The sequence below is a fragment of the Ranitomeya variabilis genome, chromosome 6, assembly GCF_051348905.1.
Source record: "Ranitomeya variabilis isolate aRanVar5 chromosome 6, aRanVar5.hap1, whole genome shotgun sequence".
NCBI lineage: Eukaryota > Metazoa > Chordata > Amphibia > Anura > Dendrobatidae > Ranitomeya > Ranitomeya variabilis.
Genome location: NC_135237.1, coordinates 100,746,765 through 100,773,637, shown reverse-complemented (window position 1 = coordinate 100,773,637; position 26,873 = coordinate 100,746,765). Strand labels below are relative to the sequence as shown.

The following is a 26,873-nucleotide window of genomic DNA, read 5'->3' as shown; positions in this document are numbered from 1 at the left end:
CAAATGCCGTGAGCTTCAAACTCAATCTCCCTACCCGTATCCCTTGAAACAATGGCAAGGATTCCACAGCACGTATAAGGGGATCAAGGGCAAGGTTGAATAATATGGGGGAAAGTGGGCAGCCCTGACGAGTGCCTCTAGTTAGCTCCACCCCCTCTGTTAATTGTTGATTGACTATAATTTTAGACATAGGTGAATTATATAATAACCTGATCAATCCCGCAAATCTCTCTCCAAATCCCTGCTTTTCTAACACCGCATGTATCCAATGCCACTCTACACTATCAAACGCAGCCTCTGCGTCCAGGCTCAGCAAGACATTGGGAGTGTTCTTATATCTAGCTGAAACTATGGTAGCCGCAATTGCCGTACGAACCGCAATAGTCGAGTGTCTGTTTCGGGTGAAGCCATACTGGTTGGGTGACAGAATCTCAGCGAGAAACACCTGAATTCTATTAGCCATAATCTTTGTCAACAATTTATAGTCCAGGTTTAACAAGGATATGGGTCTGTATGATGTTATCTGCGTTGGGCTCTTTCCTGGCTTCAAAATGAGGGAAGTCAATGCAGAATTAAAAGAAGTTGGAGAAGCACCCCCATATAAATAATGATTAAATAGGTCCTTGAGGAGAGGAACTATATCAGGAGAGAGCAATTTATAATATTCTGCAGGCAAACCATCCGGTCCTGGTGACTTACCGTTTGCCATTGCTTTAATAGCAGAACTTATTTCCATTAGTGTGATAGGCATCTCTAGAGTTGCACGCTGAGACCCTGACAACATTGGTAGTTGCAAAGTATTTAGAGCATGTGCCGCAGAAGAGGCGTCTCCTCCCCGTGTAGAGTAGAGAGCCGTGTAATGAGCATGAATCGCCTGTATTATGGCCTCACTATCAGTCAAGTGAGACCCTGATATAGGATCAACTAAAAGCGGAATTTTCTGTCTGGGACCTTTTGGATTTGCCAACCTAGCCAGCAGGGTTCCTATTTTATTACCCCATCTAAAGAAATGTTGCCTGTTAAAGTCTACTTTCTGTTGGGCAATCTTAGTCAAATGCGCATTTAACAACGATAAAGCATCCTGCCAATGAGACCAATCCTCAGAAACATTAGAAGCCAGGTACCGTCTATAGGCCAATATAGCCAAACTCTGGAGGTCTCTCGTTTCCTGTCCCGTTTTGCGCTTTTTCCCTGCCACATAAGCAATAATTCTCCCTCTCATAACTGCCTTGCCCGTCTCCCACATAAGTACAGAGTCATCCCAGTGCTGTATGTTATCATCCACAAAATTACCCCACTCTTGTTTGAGGAATGTCTCAAACTCTCTACTTTTAGACAAGTAGGCTGGGAATCTCCAAGAGCCTGGCTGACGCGGATCACGACCACAGCGAAGGAGTAAAGTGATAGGAGTATGGTCAGAAATCCCCGCATCCCCTATAGCTGCTTCCATCACCCCCGACAAAAGAGACTCACCTACCAAAAACATGTCTATACGTGAGAGGGACTTATGTGCCTTGGAAATGCAAGTGTAGTCCCTTTCCGTCGGATGTAATACTCGCCATATATCTACTACAGGAGTGTCACGCATAAGGTTAGTCAAACCAGGTCCCGATCCGAAGTAGGGAGTGGGCAAGACCGCAGACCTATCTAATTGCGGATCTAGCACTGCATTAAAGTCACCCCCCACCACCAAGTTAGGCAAGTCCATTGTTAAAATCATCTGGGAGACAGATGCAAAAAAGGGGGCATTATCAACATTAGGGGCATAGATGTTTAACAACGAGTAAGGGGTATCTTCAATAGTCACTTTCATGAGAAGGAACCTACTCTGAGGGTCAGTCACCACGTCCCCCGGAGTCACACGCAAATGTCTAGCAAAGACTATGGCCACTCCCCGCTTTTTTGAAGAGTATGTGGTAGCATAAGTCTGGCCCAACCAGTTATCTTTCAAATGTAATATATCCTTATGTGACCAATGGGTTTCTTGTAGAAACATAACATCAGGCTTAGCTCGTTTCAGTGCCTGAAGTACACGACGCCGTTTAACCGGCGAGTTGAGACCCGCAACATTCCATGATAAGATTTTTAAAGGATTACCTGTCTCTTTTCGGTCAGGCTTATACGAAGTTGTCATCATGGTGGATAGAAGTGGCATAGAGGCAGAGCCTTTTCAAAGTATAAGAGCACACAGGGTCTCGGAGTCCCAGCTGCTCCGCTACCCTCTGAAGTAGATAGGTGTGTGACATCATTAGCAACAATACACTTATACAAAAATACAACAACCAGAATCTTATTTTTATACAAAATTAATTTTAACCACAGTATAGTCAATATCACTATATATCTCATATTCCATGTCATTTTGACTTAATTAAAGAAGGATCTATTAGTTTCGTATCCAGTTTCACCCTAGTTGTTAAAATGTGTTTTCAAGTGTCTGGGGGAGCAAGGTCCCTTCTCAGCTGATCCAAAGCAATCTTAGGGTCATCAAACAACTTTGTCTCCGTACCCAGTGTTACTCGGAGCCTAGCCGGATAAGCCAGAGCAAAACGAACCCCTTGATCAATGAGAAACCGACAAACCGGACCAAACTCCTTTCTACGCCGAGAAACAACTGCTGAGAAATCCTGAAACACCAGGATCTTTGACCCTTGGATAGTGACATCTCTAAGATTTCTGGCTGCTGCCAGAACTCTCTCCTTGTCATGATAATGGAAGTATTTAGTAATAACCGGGCGAGGTCTCGCACCAGACTCTCTCCTCTCTGGTCCCACCCGATGTGCCCTCTCAATTTGTCTAGAAGAACTAGGCTCCAGCTGAAGGGCCTCCATCAGATCAACCGTTAAGAACCGAATAAGATCCGCTCCCTTGCAGCTCTCAGGAATACCAATGAACCGGAGGTTAGATCTCCTACTACGATTCTCCAGGTCCTCCACCTTATCTAACAAAGAACCAATGAGAATCTTTTGTGCCTCCACCGTGGTTTGGGTATTCACTGCAGTGTCTTCCATATCACTAATCCGCTGCTCAGCTTCGGTAATCCGAGATGTATTAGCCGACACAGCAGTCACTGTTGCCTCTAGGGCCTTATTCCAAGTTTCAAATTTTTTGTCAAAATATGGGAGAAGAATTTTTGATACTGCTTGAGCCGTAGCAGTGTGAGGTTCATGTGAGAGCTGTGAGTCAGAGGAGTCCTGCGACCCCTCCCCCGGCCACAACCGATCCAGAGACCCTCCAGCTGAAGATCCACCCTCCGTTCTACTCTTATTCTTTTGTTTAGTGCGTCTAGATGTGGTCCCCTTCTGTGAGGGAGTCTGTGATTTATCCAAATATTTTTCCATGACGTAGTAGCAAAAAGGCCTCCCCTCCACCCAAGGCCTCAGTAATATGCTTTAAGTTTGGACCCACTATTCTCCGTCCTCACTATCACCTAGGCTTGTGAGATTAAGGTCCAAGATCCGTGAAAGTAAGAGACCACAGCAAAAATGACAATTATGCAAATGATAAAACGGCATATAAAGAATAACTATGAGCAATATAGCAAATATTAATAAGTATGTACGTTATAACCAAAAGAAGAAGGAAAAATAAACATTAGGTACAATAATTTTGTGCAATATAATGACCAAAATATTGTAGCACCACTAGGTGGCGTTATTTGGTTGAAAATCTCAAGAATGTGGCTCCAAGCAATGTCCATAGAAAGAAGGAGGAAAAGGCAAAATTAGTTATGAACTAACAGTCAATAACCTCCTGCTGTTCCTCCTAAACTGCCATATAACGGGGTATAAAAAGTTTGTTCCTTTCTCTCTCTTCCCTTCAAAGCCCCGCTCCGCTGAGTCACCAAAAAAAAAAGAGAATTATGAGGGAAGAAAAATTATAACCAGAAAAATTTGAGGAGAAAAAGAAAAGAAAAAGAAAAAATAAATGAGTAAATATAATAAAAATAGAAATAGAATTGACTCTGCCTGTGCTTCCCAATATCAAGGAAGTCCTTGTCTTCTCACCAGGGAAGATTCCAGGGGAATGCACTTCACACTAAGGCAAGGTCTCAGCCACAACAGTGGGGTCTGAGGGCCACACTGCCTATAACCAGCAAGGGCCCTGCAAACCCAGGGGATTATTCAGTCGCTGGGGCCACAATATCTCGCCTGACACACCAGACAGCTCCGCTCACCTCCTCCCCAGCAGCCACTTCCCCTCCGTTGTTATTGGCTGCCAACTCAGAGGTCCGGCAATCCAGCTCCAATCTAGGCCTAATAAGGCGGGAAGGTGCCCCCACACCGCAACCACGATGCTCCAAAGCCGCCAGACCGGACCGGAACTCCCACCTCCAGCTCGCCCGCCAGGTGCACCGCTCCACGAGATTCGACCAGGGCTGACCAGATCCGACCGGTAAGTATAATGATCAGGAGCAACCGCCGCATGTCTTCCAACTCCCGATCGTCACTCCAAAGAAGCGCCGTCTCTCCTCAGCTCTCCTCGTCACCCTCCAGCCGCAGCCCGAACCGGAGCCTCACGGAGACACAAATCCCGTCCTCTGGCCAGGTATCTTCTAGCCCTCCCTGCGATGCAGTCAGGGTCTCTGCAGCGTGGCTCAGCGCCTCGTGGTCTCCCTTCAGACCACAGGTTAGGTCTCCTCCTCTGGTGAGGACAATGAAAGGCAGGGACTCCCGGGCTGGAAAATATGCCTATCCCTGTGATCCCCTTCTCAAGGGGAATCGTATCCCATATAATCAGCCCGCAAATAAAGGCTGAAATCAGGGATGGCTTTGGATAGAGTCTCACACTATCAGGGAGCACTACTAAAACGCGGCCATCTTAGATGGCTCCGCCCCCGGAAGTCCCAGACACAGTTTTTTTAATTTTTACAAGGGTAGCAGGAGAAAACGGACCCCAAATTTTGTTGTGCAGTTTCTCCTGAGCATGCCGATACCCCATATGTGGGGGAAAACAACGGTTTCACCACAGGGCTTGGAAGGGTAAGATCACTTCTTGACTTTTTAAATGCAAAATTGGCTGGAATCAAGAGCAGACTTCATGTTGCATTTGGAGAGCCCCTGATGTGCCCAAACAGTGGAAACCCCCCCACAAGTGACCGTATTTTGGAAACTAAACCCCTCAAGGAACTTATATAGCTGTGTGGTGAGCAGCTTGAACCACCAGGTGCTTCACAGAAATTTATAATGTTGAGCCGTGAAAATAAAAATTCACATTTTTTTCCACAAAAATGTTCTTTTATCAATTTTTTTATTTTCATAAGGGTAAAAGGAGAAAATGGACCCCAAAATTGTTGTGCAATTTCTCCTGAATACGCAGATACCCCATATGTGGCGTAAAACTACTGTTTGGGCCATGGCAGGGCTCGGAAGGGAAGGATCGCCGTTTGACTTTTTGAATGCAAAATTTGCTGGAATCAATAGCAAATGCCATGTCGCGTTTGGAGAGCCCATGAGGTTCCTGAACAGTGGAAACCCCTCCCAAAAATGACCCCATTATGGAAACTATACCCCTCAGGGAATGGATCTAGATGTGTGGTGAGCACATTGAACCCCCAGGTGCTTCGCAAAATTTTATAACGAGCTGTGAAAATAAAATGTTCTTTTAGCCCCAATTTTATTATTATTTATTATTCATTATTATTTATTATTAATTATTTTCACAAGGGTAACAGGAGAAACTGCACCATGCATTTTTTTGTGCAGTTTCTCCTATACTCCATATGTAGTCGAAAACTACTTTTGAAGCACAGTGCAAAACTCTGAAGGAAAAAAGCGCCAAATTGGAGTACAGATTTGGCAGAGCCCCTTAGATGCCAGAAAAGCAGACGCCCCTCCCATTAGTGACATCATTTTACAAACTACACCTCTCAGTGAATTTAACGGGGGGTGTAGGGATCATGTTGACACCACATGTGCCTCAAAGAAATGTATACCATTGGGTGGTGAAGAAAAAATAATTAAATTTTTACTGCTAAAATGTTGTTTTAGCCCCAAATTTATATAAGGGGCAAAATTTTGAGAGCTATAATTTTTCTATATTTATGCAGACAGTGTCATATGAGGCCTTGTTTGTTTGCAGGACGAGTTGACCTTTTTATTGGTACCATTTTCGGGCACATTACTTTTTTTTATCACTTTCTTTTCTAATTTTTGGGAGGCAGAATGAACAAAAAACAAAATTCAGGAATTGTGTTTTGGGCGGATTTTTTATGCCTTTCCGCCTTTGGTAAAATTGATAAGGCAGCTTTATTCTTTGGGTCAGTACGATTAGAGAGATACCTCATTTATATAATTTTTTCATGTTTTGATGCTTTTTCAAACTAAAAGCTATTTTATAGAAAAAATAATTATTTTGCCTCACTTTATTGTGAAAGGTATAACATTTTTATTTTTCCGCTGCTGGATCTGTCTGGCGGCTTGTTTTTTGTGGGACTAGATGACGTTTTCAGCTATGCCATTTTTATATGCATTCATCTTTTTTATCACATTTTATTTCACTTCTTGTTTGGCTGTTTGAAGAAAATGCATAGTTTAGCATAGGTTAACTAGTGGGATTGTTTTAAAGGTTGGGTCGTTCCGTACTCAACAACACCAAATGTGTACTTTTTTTTAATAAAAATATTTATTTATGGGTACAATATATATATATATATATATATATATATATATATATATTTATTTATAACTGCTGTGATCGATATCGAGAGTTTAGAGGGTTAAACCGCCAAGAACTGTGCGGGCACTGCTAGATGCAGTGAGTGTCGGGTATCAGTTGTCATGTCAGCTGAACACGCGGTGGCAATGGCGCGTACACAGCTCCTGTTCGCGCAAAATCGCCTGGACGTATCCACACGTCGAAGGTCGGAAAGTAGTTTCCAACCTGGACGTATGGATACGCCTAAGGTTGTGAAGGGTTTCATTTTGGCATAAAACAATTTATTAAAACTGGTCCTCTCTAGCCGTCTGCAAGAGGACCTGACCTGTGTGCCATGTCATAATTACTATTTGTTACTAATGCAGATTTTGTTTTAGATAATATTTTGATGCCCTGTGGTGCTTTACAGTCAAAACAAATTAATTATTTAAGAAAAAGATACCAGTACACAATAAATTTCCATTTAGCAGCTTCAAATAGTTGAAAGGCAATACATTTAGAGGGAAAAATTGCTGTCTACCTTTTGTTGATACTTTTATTCATTATAGCCCTTGACTAATTGCAGGGACATCAGTCACCAGCGGCATCACTAGTTATATTGTATATCTATATTGTAAGTTGTTCATTCTATTTTATGAATGATCATTTCAGTGAATCTTTTAGAATTATTAGCATAAATATCTTACATAATATTGAAATATGGACCCTGATTCATCACAGTGATTACTCCAGAATACTGTCTTAGGCTACGTTCACATTTGCGGTCAGCGCCGCAGCGTCGGGCGCCGCAGCGGCGCCGCATGCGTCATGCGCCCCTATACTTAACATGGGGGCGCATGGACATGCGTTGTGCTGCGTTTTGCGCCGCATGGCCGCAAGCGTTGGACGCAAGAAACGCTTCAAGTTGCATTTTTTTTGCGTCCAACTTGCGGGCAAAAACGACGCATGCGGCGCAAAACGCAGCGTTTTAGCGTGCGTTTTGCCGCGTTTTTGTTTGCGTTGTGCGCTGTGGCGCCGACGCTGCGGCGCACAACGCAAATGTGAACGTAGCCTTAAATAGTTTTGAAAAGTTGCAAAAAGTTTGTTACTATTGGCTTTTTCACACCAGTTTTGTCCAGCTTCGCTAAAATTGGCTAGGGTAAGGCAAGGGCGTGATGACTCAGCTCATCTAATTTATGAAAAACTAGGACGTTCTCTACTATAGAAATCTTACCCCAGTCCCCGACTGGAGTAATATTAGTGGCAAGGCGCACGGAGGTAAACGCCAGTTTTAAGATGTGCCTGATTAAGTGGCATGACTCCAGCATGCCCATCATCAAGAATGGCGTGAACATTGCTGGTCTTGATGAATCGGGGCCATAGTGTCCAGTGTCTTAAAATATTATTCTATTTAAAGCAAAATAGGAAAAATGCATATTCTGAAATCTGGAATCGATGCGTTGTATTGGTAAGTATGCTGAAACCAACATGTTTGCGCAAATAAAATACTGCCGTTAGTATTTTTGTCAGGTTACGGTTTGAACTAGAGGAATAATGCCATTTTGGAGTTAATGTCAGGACTTCAGATGTCTGCTTTCTTATAACCATGGCATGTCACCAAGGAGTGCACTGGATGTGGTGCTGTGCTGATCCCATAAAACAAAACACATGACCAGTGGTGATGATCCATCTCTGATTACTTTATCTTCTGAATCAGCTCTGTGTTTGCCTTGGCAAAGATTAGAGTCATTTGACTTTGAGATAATGAAGATGAACGAGAAGCTCCTAACTAGGCTGATGGGATCAATGTATTACATTGTGCGCATTTTCTTATTAGATTTTACTGTGGTTACTGTGCGCTTCTGAAAAACCTAATGCTGAAAGTGACTGATTTCTGTTCAGCTCAGATTTGAAATCACTATTGCATATCATTTCATTTATTCAGTACACATATTTATGCGATTTTGATAATGAAATATATAGATTATTTAATATATAAAAGAAAAAAATTGTGTGGGTTTTTTTTTTTTTTACCACAGCAACATGTCATGGATAGACGCTTTACCCTATGACTGAGCATTTTTTCTATTTTCGATGTACGCAGTTGTGTTATGTTTGTTTATCATTTTAAGCCAAAATATTGCTACAAATAAACAATATTAAGAGCGAAACGTAGAATAGGATTCTAAATGAAGGTAACAAATGATATTTCTAAAGATCCAACATATGTATTTGATAGTGGCTTAATGGAGTTGTCTAATATTGACTGACAGTTTGGACCAGCATGGTTGAGCCATTGGCCTGAACTCTTGATGCTGCAATTAGAGGCTGCTTTGTCTCTGCAGCATCGAAGGAGCACCATGGCACTGAATCTAGCCGGATCCAACAATCTGGCCTGCTTCAGAATGGTGATCACAAGTTCAGTAGAACAGAGGTTGCGCCCCTTTCCTTGGAGATTAGCCACCGCTGATAGACTGCAGATGTGGCTGGTAACCTGGGATTAGTAATAACAACTACATTGAAAAGATGCTCGTGTTTACAACCACTTTGTAATTTTACCTATTTCTGTTGAAATATGAACCCCCCTCTAAGCCAATTTTTGAATATCAGAGGATGAATGAGACAAGTTTCCATCCTATCAATATCTGATAGGATCTGTCTAATTTTAGATGAGCTAACCTTATCATTAACTGATGAACAATTGTATTGTCTGATATGTAATACATAGAAACTCCCTACTTATTACTTCATTGTTCTCTCTCAATGGCAGGGAGTTTAACATTAAAACAAGCAGGACTGGTGTCTGGTGTATTTTGGCCTTTGCATTGGGATATCACATTGGTCTCCCGCATGGGGATTACTATTTAGAAATAAATATTAAACAAAAGCAGTTAGATACTTTCAGCATTTCTATCTCCTAGACTTTGATGACATAAATATGTCTAGACGCCTCACATTGAAATTACAACACAAAAAAGGAAACGTTTTGGAGTTATGGAAACCACAGGATGGATAGACCTGTTAACGAGGTGCAAATGATAAAAATATATAAATACAATTTTCAAAACATCTCGGTTTATTTAGTATTCCGTATAAGAGCCACATGCAGAAATACACACACTTACGGTACATGCCTTGGCTGCTTTCAGCGAGGTTATTAATGGTTGTATGAGAAATGTTCTGCCACACTGAAGGCACATGGGCAAATCATCAAGATCCACTGCTGACAGCTCCCTATACAATTGCTGCACAAAGACACCCCAAGTGTGTTCTATTAAAGACAAGTACGGAGACTTTGCAGATCATAGTAGCACGTTTAGGCCATGCAGGCTGCTCACTGTAGCACGAGCAACATGTGCTCTAGGGCTGTCATATTGAAAAACGTCACTTTGACACTTTGGAGAAAGGGCCGTACCACTGGTTCCAAGACCAAATCAATGTAACGCTGAGCTGATAGTGTACTTGGAATGAAGGCTAGCAGGTCCGGCTACCGTACATTATGCCACCCAACATCATAATCCCGGGAGTAGGACTGATGTGATGGCCTCTTCATTGTTTGGTCTACTAGTTGGCTGTAATAAATATAGGGGATAACTCAGGAGACTCTTTGCGTGGAACAAGACAACTACAGGACACAGTTTTATAAGTGGTAAAGTCTATATTATCACACGGTGATTCAAACAGGTGCAGAGAGAAACTCAAGTCCACTACACTTGGTGTAAATATTAAACGCAGCTTAGCAGTCTATAGGAAACTTCAGAGGAAAATGCAATCAAGCAGAAAGTCTATGAAGCACAGTTATTCTTGAGGATACTTGACACGAATAAATCCTTGTCTTAGTCCAGGCACAGATAGATATGCTTATTAGGCACTTCAAACAATATCTTAGCTCAACCAGGGAGGCCTGGTTAATAGTCTCAGGTTATTGCAAAGCAGCAACAGCTTACATGACCAGCAAATGCAGATGGAAGTAAACACGAACAGCAGATGAAGGAGGATTACTGGAAACTTGTGTATGCAGCAGGAACTCAGAGCAGAGTAGCAGGATCACCACACAGGTTCACAGGAGCAGGTGTATAGCCAGGGAGTAATCAGAGGTCAGGAGCTGGATGCAAGGCAGAATACTCTAGCACAGACTGAAGGCTGGGGTGGAGTTTTATAGTAGGAGACACAGTGCACATGAGACCAAAGACGCCATCTTGGAAAAGGGCAGTAATGCACAAAAGGTAAAAAATGTTCAGAGTCCTGACATTGGCCATCGCTATTGTAATAAAAACTTCATATACCTTTAGTAGAATATCTAGCCACAGCTAATATCTAGCATCTGAGAATAATTTAGTCCTAAATGTAGCACTTATACATTTTTATTTTTAAAAACCGCATCTATCACACACATTTGTTTTCAATTTTCCTTCCAAAGAAATTCTCTATTACGTTTATCAGACTACAAGTAATTCCACATGTCTGAGAGTCTATTGACATCTTTGTTGTGTGTTATTCTATGGGCATCTTAAGGATAAGTCTCCCAAAGATCACATTACATTTGTCTTTTTCCTAAAAGTAAGAATATTTTACAATGGAATTTTCAATCCTTTATTAAAATATACGTAAATACTAAGTCATTTAATTGATGTTGAAATAAAATATTCATAGACCTAAGGCACTTTAACCTAATGATTATAAACTTTGCTATTTAAAACCAAGGTAATTAAAATGCTTGGAAACATATGTTGTTCCCTGAGGCAGGACAGGAGCCTGTAGCGCATGTATGAAGAGATATCAGTAGTTTATTTTATTACAGTATTCGGCTCATAATGTAAGTGTCTTTGTATCTGCTACTCCATGCAATATTCTAGGCGCAGTACGTCTTTTAGATTTGGCTTTCTGCCTTCTTTTATTTCTGTCTTATGATGTTGAGCTCCACTAACAATAATATCTATATCTGCTTCTAATTTTTGTATCCATTTCTTACAATTCATATCATTCTCTGTGCATGAAATTTGTATTTTTTTCTTTTTCAAATATTGTGTAAGCAAAACTAATTCGAGATCATCAGATATGTACACTGCTTTTGCATGTACAGTGGCTTGCAAACGTATTCACCCACCTTGGCTTTTTACCTATTTTTTTACATTACAATCTGTGTTTAATTATTTTTGTAATCCGATTTCTGAGTGATGCATCAACACTAAATAGCCTAAGTTAGTGAAATGAGAAAAATATAAGCATAAATTAAATTTATGGGGTCAAATAACTAAAAATTGGCATGTGCATGTGTATTCACCCCTTTTGCTATGAAGCCCCTAAAAATTTCTGATGCAAGCAATTGCCTTCATAAGTTACATGTTTAGTGAAAGGAAGTCCAACATCTAAGTGTCACATGGTCTGTCAGTATATACACAGCATTTCTGAAAGGCCACAGAGGCTGCAACACTCATTAAGCAAGAGGCACCACTAACCAAACAACACCATGATGACCAAGGAGATCTCCAAACAAGTCAGGGACAAAGTTGTTGGGAAGTACAAGTCAGAGTTGGGTTATAAAAAAAAAAAATCCCAATCTCTGCTGATCCCCCGCAACACCTTCAGATTATCATCAAATGGAAAGAACATGGTACCACAACAAACCTGCCAAGAGAGAGCCGCCCAACAAAATTTTCAGCCCAGGCAAGGAGGGCATTAATCAGAGAGGCAGCACAGAGACTAAAGGTGACCCTGAAGGAGCCGCACAGTTCCCAAGTAGAGACTGGAGTATCTGTCCATATGACCACAATAAACCGTAGACTCCATAGAGGTGTGCCTTTATGGAAGAGTAGGCAGAAAAAAAGCCTTTACTTATGCACAAAAATTGTAAGGCTTGTTTTGAGTTTGTCAAATTACATGTAGGAGACTCCCCAAATGTATGGAGGAAAATATTCTGGTCAGATTAGACCAAAATTGAACTTTTTGGTCTTCAAGGTAAATGCTATGTCTGGTGCCAAACCAACACAGCTCATCACCCCAAGAACACCATCCCCACAGTGAAACCCGGTATTGGCAGCATCATTCTATGGAACTGTTTTTCTGCAGCACGGAGAGGGAAAATGGACTGGGTCAAGGGGAAGATGGGTGGGGCAAAATACAGGGATATTCTTGGTTAAAATCTGTTTCAGTCTGTCAGTGATTTGAGACTGGGACGGAGGTTCACCTTCCAACAAGACAATGACCCCAAAGCATATTGCTAAAGCAACACTCGAGTGGTTTAAGGGGGAAACATGTACATGTTTTGAAGTGCCCTAGTCAATCCAATTGAGAATCTGTGGAACGACTTAAAGATTGATGTTCACCAGAGGAAACCATCTAACTTGAAGGAGCTGGAGCAGTTTTGCCTTGAGGAATGGGCAAAAATCCCAGTGACAAGATGTGGAAAGTTCATAGAGACTTCTCCAAAATGAAAAAGAGGCTCTACAAAGTACTGACTTTAGGGGCTGAATAGTTATGCACACTGAAGTTTTCAGTTATTTTGTCCTATTTGTTGTTTGCTTCACAGTAAAAAGGAAAACCAAATGTTCATAGTTGTAGGCAAGTTTTTTACATGAACTGATGCAAACTCTGAAAAAACAACAGTGAAACTCCAGTTTGTGAGGTAGCAAAACACGTAAAATGCCAACGGGGTGAATACTTTCACTAGCCACTGTCTGTCTCTGTTCATCCTACATAGTCCTGCATTATAGTCTTTAGTCTTAACAACTTGAAAAAGCATTCACAAAAGATTGTTTTTACTTGTGTATTTGTGCATGTAGTGTAGCATGAGTGTGTTACTATTCTCACCTACCTCCACCTTCTCCTGGATCCAGTGTCATTCTGCTCCTCTTTTAAGTGACGTCACCGCTCTGCAGACTCTGTGTGACCCAGAGGTGGCTTTAACAATGTAAAACTATGCAGTGTCAGAATGAGGTTCCATAAACTTACGTTGTAAGAAAGACTTCTGCCTCCCGAACAGAGAGTGAGACAGAGTCTAAAATGCAGTGACGTCACTCAGAAGAGGAGCGAAATGGCACCGGATCTCAGGGAAGGTGGTAGTAGGTGAGTATATTAATACACTCACACTGCATTACATGCTCCCCTATCACAGATTTCTTAAAAACATTTTGTGGGAGTGCTTCTTTAAAATGACTTACCAGACCAGTTTACCATTGTTTATTTCCTATAAATAACTAATTAATAGACAACATACCTAGTGCCGTTTTTTTTTATTCCCCACTTCTGTCTTTCCCAAGTACTAGAGCCACTTTCTCTTGGTTCAAACTATACCTGTCATACAGAGAGCTCAGTGGGAAATCTGATCTATGCCATTTTGCACCTTCCGAGGAGGGTGGTGTGGTGTCTATAAATTAGTTACCTGTAGGCACATTTTTAGGTGAGCTGTTGGGTCCCTTTAAACACATTTTTAATGATCAATTTCATAGGATTAGATTCTTAGCTTATTTTGCACCAGTCAAACCTTATTACCAGATGGTAATATTTAGCCATGCTGGTTCATATGGGTGTTATAGCTCCAATGGATGTCAAAACTATGGCTTTATGACACTGTGTAAATGTGGTCTACAAGAGGAATGTGTAATGCAAACATTTTAGCCTATCTATTTCAGCAATATATTAGTAAATTTTTCATAATTTAGTCAGAAGAGCATTATCACTGGTTTTACCTGTCTAGCCTTCTACTTTTGCTAAATTCAGCATTACAAGGGTAGGTGCACATGGCCGCTTTCCCAGGTGGATTACACTTAAAAAGCGGATCAACACCGCTGCAAGAAATGAACATAATGCAGTGATATAAAAACGACATTACTATGCATGTTCAGTCTTCTCTTACTTCTTTTAAATGCTTTAAGGTTTGGAAACTATTGAGCAGTTAAAAGAAGTACCGTAGCATGTTCATTAGATGGAAACCACTCTCTAGTTACAGTTTGACTAAAGGAAAAAAGATGATTCCAGTGTAGCCAGCATAGGAATGACAGCAAAACCTACAGGAAATGCGCTTCAGGATAAAGGCCGGCAACTTTTTCCAGAAATGGCTTCACCTAAGGAGACATTGCAGCTTCGCCAATGTCTTAATGACACCATAGGGGTGTCCAAAGGGTATGTGCACACTGAGTTGTTTCAGGGGTTTTTAGGGCAGAAACTGACTCTCCAAATCACAGTCACAAAATCTTTGAGTTCTCCCTAAAAAACTTTGCAAAAGGACTCTCTAGTGAGAACCGATTCAGTAAACTATTTTTCTTTAAGGAGTTGTTCTATTTCCTGGAAAAATTTTCAAAAGTTTTGAAGCATTTTAGAATAGTGTAGTTGTGGTATTTATGCCCTTGTATGAAAAGACTTTTCTGCATTGCCCATAGATTGGTTACACTGAAGCCATTATTGATTGTTTTCAGGTCGTTATTCCTTTTTTTTTATTCTGTGGCATATTATTATGAAACTCTATTACCCTCCAGTGCTTTAACATTGATTGTGCCACATACAATAATTTCTTTTATAAATAACCTGCAATTCAAGTACTTAGTTTTCTGAGAATTCACTGCTCCATAGTAAATGTGTGCCTTTTATTTTCAGATTGAGGATGCCGCGAGTCAAGGATCAAAGTTTGCTGGAATAGTACAGGGATACTACATTCCGAAGGACCTGCCATACAGCCTGTCTGATAGTCTGAGTCAAACAAGCTCCCCAGAATTCACAGCTATCAATAAAGCAAGCAGCGATGCCGAGGATCATACTTCAGCGGACAAGAAGTCAGAATGCACTAATGGAAGCACTTCACCGGCAAAGAGTAGAGAAAATGCTGAACAGTCCAAAACAGTGGAAGGTCTGGAAGTTATCGAGCCGCAAAAAGCAAAGTCGTCTCCTCTGGATGACGTAGATCAATTAGAAGAACTCAACTTCAGTGTCTCTAATGAGGATGTGTTCATTCAGGATAAGATTACACCAGAGTCTACAATGCCTGATAATTGCAGCAGTAGAAGTAAGTATAAAATGCAGCTGTGTCGTAGAGTAAAAGCTAACTAAAAGTAAAGTAGAAATGCTGTAAAACTAAGAACATAATCATCCAGTTTGGTACCTTGCCAGTTACAATAAAATGCTCATTAGTTTCACAAAAGAAAGGTTTAGAGGTAGTATGGGCCAACATGAAGCATGGTTTCTTTAGCCCCTTCATGACGTGGTCAATTTCCTTTTTTACGTTTTCGTTTTATTCTACCCTTCTTCTCAGAACCATAACTCTTTTATTATTCTGTCCACATAGACATAACATGGCTTGTTTTATTGTGGGACAATTTGTACTCTTGAATAACTCCATTCTTTTTATTATATAATGTACTCAAAACTGGAAAAAAAATCCAAGTGGAGAGAAATTGCGAAAAAAAACCCAATTCTTACATTGTTTTTTGTGCGTACATTTGTGCTATGACTCTGCTCATTAGTACGATTACGTCGATGCTCAAAATGTCCCGTTATTTTTATTATTTTAGTGGTGGAAAAAAATCTGAATTTGCAATAAAAGAAGTTGTGTTGATATTTTCCGAGATCAGTAACTTTTTGAGTTAAGGTACCGTCACACTAAACGATATCGCTAGCGATCCGTGACGTTGCAGCGTCCTGGATAGCGATATCGTTGTGTTTGACACGCAGCAGCGATCTGGATCCTGCTGTGATATCGCTGGTCGTTGATTAACCCCTTCACCCCCAAGGGTGGTTTGCACGTTAATGACCGGGCCAATTTTTACAATTCTGACCACTGTCCCTTTATGAGGTTATAACTCTGGAACGCTTCAACGGATCTTGGCGATTCTGACATTGTTTTCTCGAGACATATTGTACTTCATGATAGTGGTAAAATTTCTTCGATATAACTTGCATTTATTTGTGAAAAAAACAAATATTTGGCGAAAATTTTGAAAATTTCGCAATTTTCCAACTTTTAATTTTTATGCCCTTAAATCACAGACATATGTCACGCAAAATACTTAATAAGTAACATTTCCCACATGTCTACTTTACATCAGCACAATTTTGGAACCAAAATTTTTTTTTGTGACGGAGTTATAAGGGTTAAAAGTTGACCAGCAATTTCTCATTTTTACAACACCATTTTTTTTTAGGGACCACATCTCATTTGAAGTCATTTTGAGGGGTCTATATGATCGAAAATACCCAAGTGTGACACCATTCTAAAAACTGCACCCCTCACGGTACTCAAAACCACTTTCAAGAAGTTTATTAACCCTTCAGGTGTTTCACAGGAATTTTTGGAATGTTTAAATAAAAATAAACATTTAACTTTTTTTCACACAAAATTTATTTCAGCTCCAATTTGTTTTATTTTACCAAGGGTAACAGGAGAAAATAGACCCCAAAATTTGTTGTACAATTTGTCCTGAGTACGCTGATACCCCAAATGTGGGGGTAAACCACTGTTTGGGCGCATGGCAGAGCTCGGAAGGAAAGGAGCGCCATTTGACTTTTCAATGCAAAATTGACTGGAATTGAGATGGGACGCCATGTTGCATTTGGAGAGCCCCTGATGTGCCTAAACATTGAAACCCCCCACAAGTGACACCATTTTGGAAAGTAGACCCCCTAAGGATCTTATCTAGATGTGTGGTGAGCACTTTGACCCAACAAGTGCTTCACAGAAGTTTATAATGCAGAGCCGTAAAAATAAAAAATCATATTTTTTCACAAAAATGATCTTTTCGCCCCCATTTTTTTATTTCCCCAAGGGTAAGAGAAGAAATTAGACCACAAAAGTTGCGCAATTTGTCCTGAGTACGACGATACCCCATATGTGGGGGTAAACCACTGTTTGGGTGCATAGCAGAGCTCGGAAGGGAAGGAGCGCTATTTTACTTTTCAATGCAAAATTGACTGGAATTAAGATGGGATGCCATGTTGCGTTTGGAGAGCCCCTGATGTGCCTAAACATTAAAAACCCCCACAAGTGACACCATTTTGGAAAGTAGACCCCCTAAGGAACTTATCTAGATGTGTTTTGATAGCTTTGAACCCCCAAGTGTTTCACTACAGTTTATAACGCAGAGCCGTGAAAATAAAAATTCTTTTTTTTTTTCACAAAAATGATTTTTAGCCCCCTGTTTTGTATTTTCACAAGGGTATCAGGATAAATTGGACCCCAAACATTGTTGTCCAATTTGTCCTGAGTACGCTGATACCCCATATGTGGGGGGAAACCACTGTTTGGGCGCATGACAGAGCTCGGAAGGGAAGGAGCGCCATTTGGAATGCAGACTTAAATGGATTGGTCTGCAGGCGTCACGTTGCATTTGCAGAGCCCCTGATGTACCCAAACAGAACAAACCCCCCACAAGTGACCCCATATTGGAAACTAGACCCCCCAAGGAACTTATCTAGATGTGTTGTGAGAACTTTGAACCCCCAAGTGTTTCACTACAGTTTATAACGCAGAGCCGTGAAAATAAAATTTCTTTTTTTTTTTCACAAAAATGATTTTTTAGCCCCCAGTTTTGTATTTTCACAAGGGTATCAGGATAAATTGGACCCCAAAAGTTGTTGTTCAATTTGTCCTGAGTACGCTGATACCCCATATGTGGGGGGGAATCACTGTTTGGGCGCATGACAGAGCTCGGAAGGGAAGGAGCGCCATTTGGAATGCAGACTTAAATGGATTGGTCTGCAGGCGTCACGTTGCATTTGCAGAGCCCCTGATGTACCCAAACAGAACAAACCCCCCACAAGTGACCCCATATTGGAAACTAGACGCCCCAAGGAACTTATCTAGATGTGTTGTGAGAACTTTGAACCCCCAAGTGTTTCACTACAGTTTACAACGCAGAGCCGTGAAAATAAAAAATCTTTTTTTTCCCACAAAACTTATTTTTTGGCCCCCAGTTTTGTATTTTCCCAAGGGTAGCAGGATAAATTGGACCCCAAAAGATGATGTCCAATTTGTCCTGAGTACGCTTATACCCCATATGTTGGGGTAAACCCCTGTTTGGGCACACGGGAGAGCTCTGAAGGGAAGGAGCACTGTTTTCCTTTTTCAACGCAGAATTGGCTGGAATTCAGATCGGATGCCATGTCCCGTTTGGAGAGCCCCTGATGTGCCTAAACAGTGGAAACCCCCCAATTATAACTGAAACCCTAATCCAAACACACCCCTTACCCTAATCCCAACAGTAACCCTAACCACTCCTCTAACCCAGACACACCCAACCCTATTCCCAACCGTAAATGTAATCCAAACCCTAACCCTATCTTTAGCCCCAACCCTAACTGTAGCCCCAACCCTAGCACCAACCCTAGCCCTAACCCTAACCCTAGCAATAACCCTAGCCCTATCACTAGCCCTAACACTAGCCGTAACACTAACCCTAGCCCTAACCCTAGCCCCAACCCTAGCCCCAACTCTAACCATAGCCCCAACCCTAGCCCCAACCCTAGCCCTAACCCTAGCCCTAACCCTAGCCCCAACCCTAGCCCTAACCCTAACCCTAGCCCTAACCCTTGCCCTAACCCTAACCCTAGCCCTAACTCTAGTCCTAACTCTAGCCCTAACCCTAATGGGAAAATGGAAATAAATACATTTTTTATTTTTTTTATTTTTCCCTAACTAAGGGGGTGATGAAGGGGGGTTTGATTTACTTTTATAGCGGGTTATTTAGCGGATTTTTATGATTGGCAGCTGTCACACACTGAAAGACGCTTTTCATTGCAAAAAATATTTTTTGCGTTACCACATTTTGAGAGCTGTAATTTTTCCATATTTGAGTCCACAGAGTCATGTGAGATCTTGTTTTTTGCGGGACGAGTTGACGTTTTTATTGGTAACATTTTCGGACACGTGACATTTTTTGATCGCTTTTTATTCCGATTTTTGTGAGGCAGTGATCAAAAACCAGCTATTCATGAATTTCTTTTGGGGGAGGCGTTTATACCGTTCCGCGTTTGGTAAAATTGATAAAGCAGTTTTATTCGTCGGGTCAGTACGATTACAGCGATATCTCATTTATATCATTTTTTTTATGTTTTGGCGCTTTTATACGATAAAAACTATTTTATAGAAAAAATAATTATTTTGGTATTGCTTTATTCTCAGGACTATAACTTTTTTATTTTTTTGCTGATGATGCTGTATGGCGGCTCGTTTTTTGCGGGACAAGATGACGTTTTCAGCGGTACCATGGTTATTTATATCAGTCTTTTTGATCGCGTGTTATTCCACTTTTTGTTTGGCGGTATGATAATAAAGCGTTGTTTTTTGCCTCGTTTTTTTTTTCTTTTCTTACGGTGTTTACTGAAGGGGTTAACTAGTGGGGCAGTTTTATAGGTTGGGTCGTTACGGACGCGGCGATACTAAATATGTGTACTTTTATTGTTTTTTTATTTTATTTAGCTAAAGAAATGTATTTATGGGAATAATATATTTTTTTTTTCTTTATTTAGGATATTTTTTTTATTTTTTTTTTACACACATGTGGGGAATTTTTTTTTTACTTTTTTACTTTGTCCCAGGGGGGGACATCACAGATCATTGATCTGGCAGTGTGCACAGCACTCTGCCAGATCTGCGATCTGCTGTGCAGGGCTGCAGGCTTACCAAGTGTCTGCTCTGAGCAGACACTCGGTAAGCCACCTCCCTCCCTGCAGGACCCGGATGCCACGGCCATCTTGGATCCGGGACCTGCGGCGAGGAGGGAGGTAGGAGACCCTCAGAGCAACGCGATCACATCGCGTTGCTCCGGGGGTCTCAGGGAAGCCCGCAGGGAGCCCCCTCCCTGCGCGATGCTTCCCTATACCGCCGGTACACCGCGATCATGTTTGATCGTGGTGTGCCGGGGGTTAATGTGCCGGGGGCGGTCCGTGACCGCTCCTGGCACATAGTGCCGGATGTCAGCTGCGATATGCAGCTGACACCCGGCCGCGATCGGCCGCGCTCCCCCCGTGAGCGCCGCTGATCGGTGATGACGTACTATCCCGTCGGTGGTCATACGGGCCCACCCCACCTCGACGGGATAGTACGTCAGATGTCAGAAAGGGGTTAAAGTTCAGAACTTTATTTGGTCGTCAGATCGGCGTGTATCGTTGTGTTTGACAGCAAAAGCAATGATACCAGCGATGTTTTACAATAGTAACCAGGGTAAATATCGGGTTACTAAGCGCAGGGCCGCGCTTAGTAACCCGATGTTTACCCTAGTTACCAGTGTAAAATGTAAAAAAACAAACACTACATACTTACATTCGCGTCCCCCGGCGTTCTGCTTCCCTGCACTGTGTGAGTGCCGGCCCTAACAGCAGAGCGGTGACGTCACCGCTGTGCTGTGCTTTCACTTTACGGCCGGCGCTCAGTCAGTGCAGGAAGCGGACGCCGGGGGACGCGAAGGTGAGTATGTAGTGTTTGTTTTTTTACATTTTACACTGGTAACCAGGGTAAACATCGGGTTGCTAAGCGCGGCCCTGCGCTTAGCAACCCGATGTTTACCCTGGTTACCCAGGGACCTCGGCATCGTTGGTCGCTGGAGAGCGGTCTGTGTGACAGCTCTCCAGCGACCAAACAGCGACGCTGCAGTGATCGGCATCATTGTCTGTATCGCTGCAGCGTCGCTTAGTGTGACGGTACCTTTAATGGAGCTGTTTGATGACTTATTTTTTGTGGGGGCAAGATGATGTTTTGTTGATATCATTTTGGGATAGATGTGAAAATAAACCAAAAGAGAGGGTGTGTGAATTTCACACTTATGCAGGAGAAGAGAGGTGTTCAACTCGACTCTGGTAGTTGCCCGGCACAACGCTGATGCTAAGCAGTGAATGAGGGTGGTTCTGAAGCACTGCAATACCTTCCATCTGCTCATGGCATCCTGCTCAGGTGCCATGACACAGCGAAAAAAGAATTATTGTTTTGTACATTTTGTAAATTTTATTCATAATTTTTAAAAGCCTGTATGCAATTAATTATCAACCAATCACATCAGTGCCTGTCTATTTAAAGCACTGAGCGTGGTACATATTTTGTAACAACCTGATGAAAGGGGCATATTGTCACTGAAACGCGTTGTGTGTTGGATAATCGTCTTTTCTTATCTTACCAGGGTGGTTCCTAATTCAAAGCGTGGTGCCCTGTGGCTTTCCACCACCCACGTTTCATCATTTTTCACTTTGGGATCGATATGACATTTTGTTGCAGCATTTTTAATTTTGACATACTTGAGTTTTTTTGTTTACTGATTTGTATTTTTTTATTATTGGGGCAAAAGGGAGTGATTTGAAATTTTATTTATTTATTTTTTTCATATTTTTTAAAACTTTTTCTTACCTTTCACTGTTCTTGTTAGTCCCCTTGCAGGACTTGAAGCTGCAATCGTCTCATCTCTTGTGCTATATACAGGGATGCTACAGCACCACTGTATATAGAAGTAGTCTTGGTCTCTTTTGAAGTCAGGCCACAGGCTGGGTTTCAAAATGCTCCGTAATGACAAACAGGGAGATCTTCAACAGACTCTCGGCTGTCATCGCAACCTATCGGCGACCCATGATCATGTCACAGGTGTGCCCACTGGAGCATGGAATGATGCTCCCCCATGATGGCGCATTGTTAGAGGCAGGGGCATGACCTGCTGGGTATGGACCAAGCTCATCCAGTGAGACCTCTTCATACACCCACTTCTGACTTGTGCCGTACATGAACGTCGCATGTCGTGCCATAAAGCCATACAGTACAGTGACGCCTCTTAACAGCAGAGCAATTTGATGATTAGTAATAAGGAGTATATATCTTAGAAGGTGGCACTATGTAGGTGTAACCTGATAGTTTCTGACGAGCTATTGCTTGACATAATCCTAGGTGCCATTGTATTGTGTTGACTGGGGTTAAGCTTAGATTACATTAGGGTTATATTTATCATTGTTTTTGTTGTTATTTTTATTATTATTATTATTATTATTATTGTTAGATTTATCTAGTTTCGTTTTTGTTTTTTTTTTACAGTTGTTACAACAAAACTAGTAAGTTGGATAATAAAACACAACATGTAGTGTTATCTGATCTGGCTCTCAGAAATGGTCTGGTGCCGTCACTGATGAACCGTATGAATGTGAACAATCCCATAGCAAACTTTCTTTTGCTCATTTCATTTCTACGCCAGAGAGGAAAAATAAAGCCAGATGACAGAATAGATGGGAAATCTGAATTAAAAAAACATTTATACAAAACCTGGGGACAAAGCTAAGGAGTTTGACAAGGCATGTTTGAGTAGGCAATGTTCCAATAAGTATCTCTGACTGGGCCAGAATATTTATGTACAGGCCTAGACCCGTAAAATGAATCTTGACCACAGTTGAATTGAAAGGCTAGTTACTGTGGCACCATTATAACATTATAACATATCATGCCAAGTGTCGTTAGATCCCATGTAGCATGACGTCATAATGTAGGTAGCACCGTGGGAAGTCACTGGTAGGCAGACCCTACTTACAAGATGCGGAGTCACTTCCCCTAAACAAAATCAATTACAGTTCTATCGTTTATCTCCTGTAAATTTTTATGTGCACATTTAGTTTTTCAACATACAGTACATACCATGACTACCTCTTGAAGCTCATCAAGAGAATGCCAAGAGTGTGCAAAGCAGTCATCAAAGCAAAAGGTGGCCACTTTGAAGAACCTAGAATATAAGACATAATTTCAGTTGTTTCACACTTTTTTGTTAAGTATATAATTCCACATGTGTTAATTGATAGTTTTGATGCCTTCAGTGTGAGTTTACAATTTTCATAGTCATGAAAATACAGAAAAATCTTTAAATGAGAAGGTGTGTCCAAACTTTTGGTCTGTACTGTATGTTCACGCTGTTTGTAAGTGATAGATCAGATTTTGTACTTTCTAAGTGCTATTTAGTTCTGTTCAAATGCAAGCTGATCGTGAAAATAAATTGTTGTGACATATACGTACAGTGTATAGTTATGTCCTAATACAGTTTACAACTGTGCAGTTTATAAATTCCAGACACTGTTGTCCACTCCTATTGAAGTGGACCGTGCGCAACAAGTGTACTTAACCCCTTAATGACAGCCAATACGTCTTTTAACTGACCTGAGATATAAGAGAATAGCATCTCCATACAGGTGACAATCCAGCAGCTGCCGGCTATACACTATAGCTGACAACTTGCTGTATCAGCCATGATCAGTATTTGCACTTTCCAAATCTGTTTAACCCCTTAGATGCTGCTGTCAATAGTGACTACATCATTATAAATGGTTAACAGAGTGTGGGGGCTTCCTCTTTATCCAAACTGGTGCCCTCAGATCATGATTTTGTGGTCCTGATGTTTGCCATGGCAATTCACGACCAAATAGCGGCCTTAGAGTCTGACAGCTGTAGTAATCTGTTCAGAAGTTAGCGGCATTTAGGTGGTAAAAATACACATTTTCATTTCTGTCATACCACTTTGCATTAATTCCTGTAAAGCACCTGAAGGGTTAATAAAGTACCTGACTGCAGTTTTCAATATGTCAGGGGGTGCTGTTTTTAAAATGGTATCATGTTTGGGGGTTTCCCAATATATGGGACCCCTAAAGTCACTTCAAACATGGATAAGTCCCTAAAAAAATAAATTTTGCTGCTACATTTTTAAACCTCCTAAAATGCTAACAAAATAAAATAACATTTTACAAATGGTGCTGATGTAAAGCCGACATGTGGGAAATGTTATTTATTAATGGTTTGCTGTGGTATGACCATCTGGATTAAAGGGATAATCATTCAAATTTAGAAAATTGCTATTTTTTTAACATTTTTCGCAAATTTTTTATATTTTTTATAAGTAAACACAAAACATATTGACCTAAATTTACCATTATCATAAAGTATAATGTGTCACGAAAAAACAGTCTCAAAATCACTGGGATTTGTTGAAGCATTGCAGAGTTATTACCACATAAAGTGACACTGGTCAGATTTAAAAAATTTGTTAAATCATGTAGCCTAAGGCAGGAGAAAACCTGGTGGTGTGTGTATAAATTTCAGGTTGTTTCTATAAATCCTAATGGTTAGATTTTGTAGTAGAAATTATTGTCAGTTTCTTACTTTATTTTGTAGCTAGTCAACAAGAAAAGATACCTGTCATATTGAATATATGTAAGTGATAATGGTATGGTACTTCTAACAAGGGGAGGGCGACCATGTCTACGATACTAAAAACTGCTGTCTGGACATTCCAGTACGTGCAGTGGAACACGTGGTTTGGAGGACCGTATAGTGGATGATCGCTTGCATATGGCCAAGTCCCTAAACAGATGCACACAAAATCAGATAAAGTCTCTGGCAATAAAACAGAATAAAACAATGAATACGGTTAAATCATAATTTCACTTTTGAACATCATTTTACAGTTTACGCGCATAGTTATTCTGCATTAGAAACTTTTAAAGAAGCACTCCCTTTAGGCTCCAGAGCAAACTTAAAGGTGAACTCAGCTCTTGAAATTAACCTTTTAAGGACCGAGCCACTTTGTACGTTAATGACCGAGCCTCATTTTTTAAAAATCTGACGAGAGTCACTTTATCAGTTAATAACTCTGGAACGCTTCAATGTATCCCAATGATTCTGAGATTATTTTTTTCGTGACATATTGTACTTTATGTTAGTGGTAAATTTTGTTCGATATGATTTGCATTTATTTATGAAAATATAAAAAAAATAGCAAAAAGTCGAACATTTTTATGATTTTCAAACTTTGAATTTTTATTCCCTTTAACCCCTTCAGGACCAGAGGAATTTCCATTTTTGCGTTTTCATTTTTTGCTCCCCTTCTTCCCAGAGCCATAACTTTTTTATTTTTTCGGCAAAATGGCCATGTGAGGGCTTGTTTTTTGCGGGACAGGTTGTATTTTGAACAACACCATTGATTTTAACATATTGTGTACTGGAAAACAGGAAAAAAAATCCAAGTCTGTGAAATTGCAAGCATGTCTAGGTTTTTTAATTTGAGTGGTGGAAAAAAATCCAAACTTTGGTAAACCTGTAGCTTCTCTAATTTTTGTGATCTGGGACTGGGTGAGGGATTATTTTTTGCACATCGAGCTGATGTTTTTATTTCTACTATTTTGGTGTAGATACTATCTTTTGATCGCCTGTTATTGCATTTTATTGCAATGTAGCGGCAACAAAAAATGCAGTTCAGGCATTTTGAATTTTTTTTCATTACGCCGTTTAAAGATCAGGTTAATTCTTTTTTATATTGATAGATCGGGTGATTCTGAAGACGACAATACAAAATATGTGTATATTTGATTTTTTTATTGTTTTATTTTGAATGGGGCACAAGGGGGTGATTTCAACTTTTATATATTTTTTATTTTTTTAATATTGTTAAAAAAAAATTTTTTTTTACTTTTTGCATGCTTCAATAGTCTCCATGGGAGACTAGAAGCTGCAGTACTCTGATCTCCTCTGCTACACACAGGCCATGATCAGTTTGCCTGTGTGTAGCAGAAATGCTCACTTGCTATGAGCGCCGACCATGGGGCGGCGCTCATAGCAATCTGGTAATGACAACCATAGAGATCGGCTGGAGACCTCTGGTTGTCATGTCAACACATCGGTGACCCGCGATCATGTGACGGGGTCACCGATGAGCGGGATTTACAACGCACTTCCGGTAAGCGCGAGTTAGATGTCGCTGTCAGAGATAGACAGTGGCATGTATATATTTAACAGTCGTGGGTGGATCGCGAATCCACCCACTGCTGTTGCGGGCACATGTCAGCTGTCATGTGCCCGGAAAGGTGCGGACTCCGGCGCTGAGATAGGGGGAATCCGACACTGGCGTACTATTATGCCCGATGTCAGAAAGGGGTTAACCAGATAGTTATACCACATAAAATAGTTACAATAAATACCATTTCCCCCATGTCTACCCTATATCAGAGCCATTTTTTAAACATAATTTTTTTGTTAAGAAGTTAGAAGGGTTAAAAGTTTATAATCAATTTCTCATTTTTCCAACAAATTTACAAAGCCATTTTTTAGGGATCACATCACATTTGAAGTGACTTTGGGGGCCTATATGAAAATACCCAAAATTCTAAAAATTGCACCACTCAAAGTGCTCAGAACAACATTCAAGAAGTTTATTAACCCTTCAGGTGCTTCACAGGAACTAAAGCAATGTGGAAGAAAAAATGAACATTTTATTTTTTCCCACAAAAATATTACTTTAGCCACAAGT

At 40.8% G+C, this 26,873-nt stretch overlaps 1 protein-coding gene across 2 annotated transcripts in view; it reads left to right on the top strand.

Moving 5' to 3' along the window:
• The window catches only part of RFTN1 (raftlin, lipid raft linker 1), a 462,134-nt gene that overhangs the window by 316,058 nt on the left and 119,203 nt on the right, over positions 1–26,873 (top strand). For both annotated transcript variants that reach the window (XM_077268863.1, XM_077268864.1), the window contains one exon: positions 15,229–15,634. In XM_077268863.1, the coding sequence (XP_077124978.1) occupies positions 15,229–15,634 (406 nt within the window). The remainder of the gene's footprint in view (positions 1–15,228; positions 15,635–26,873) is intronic.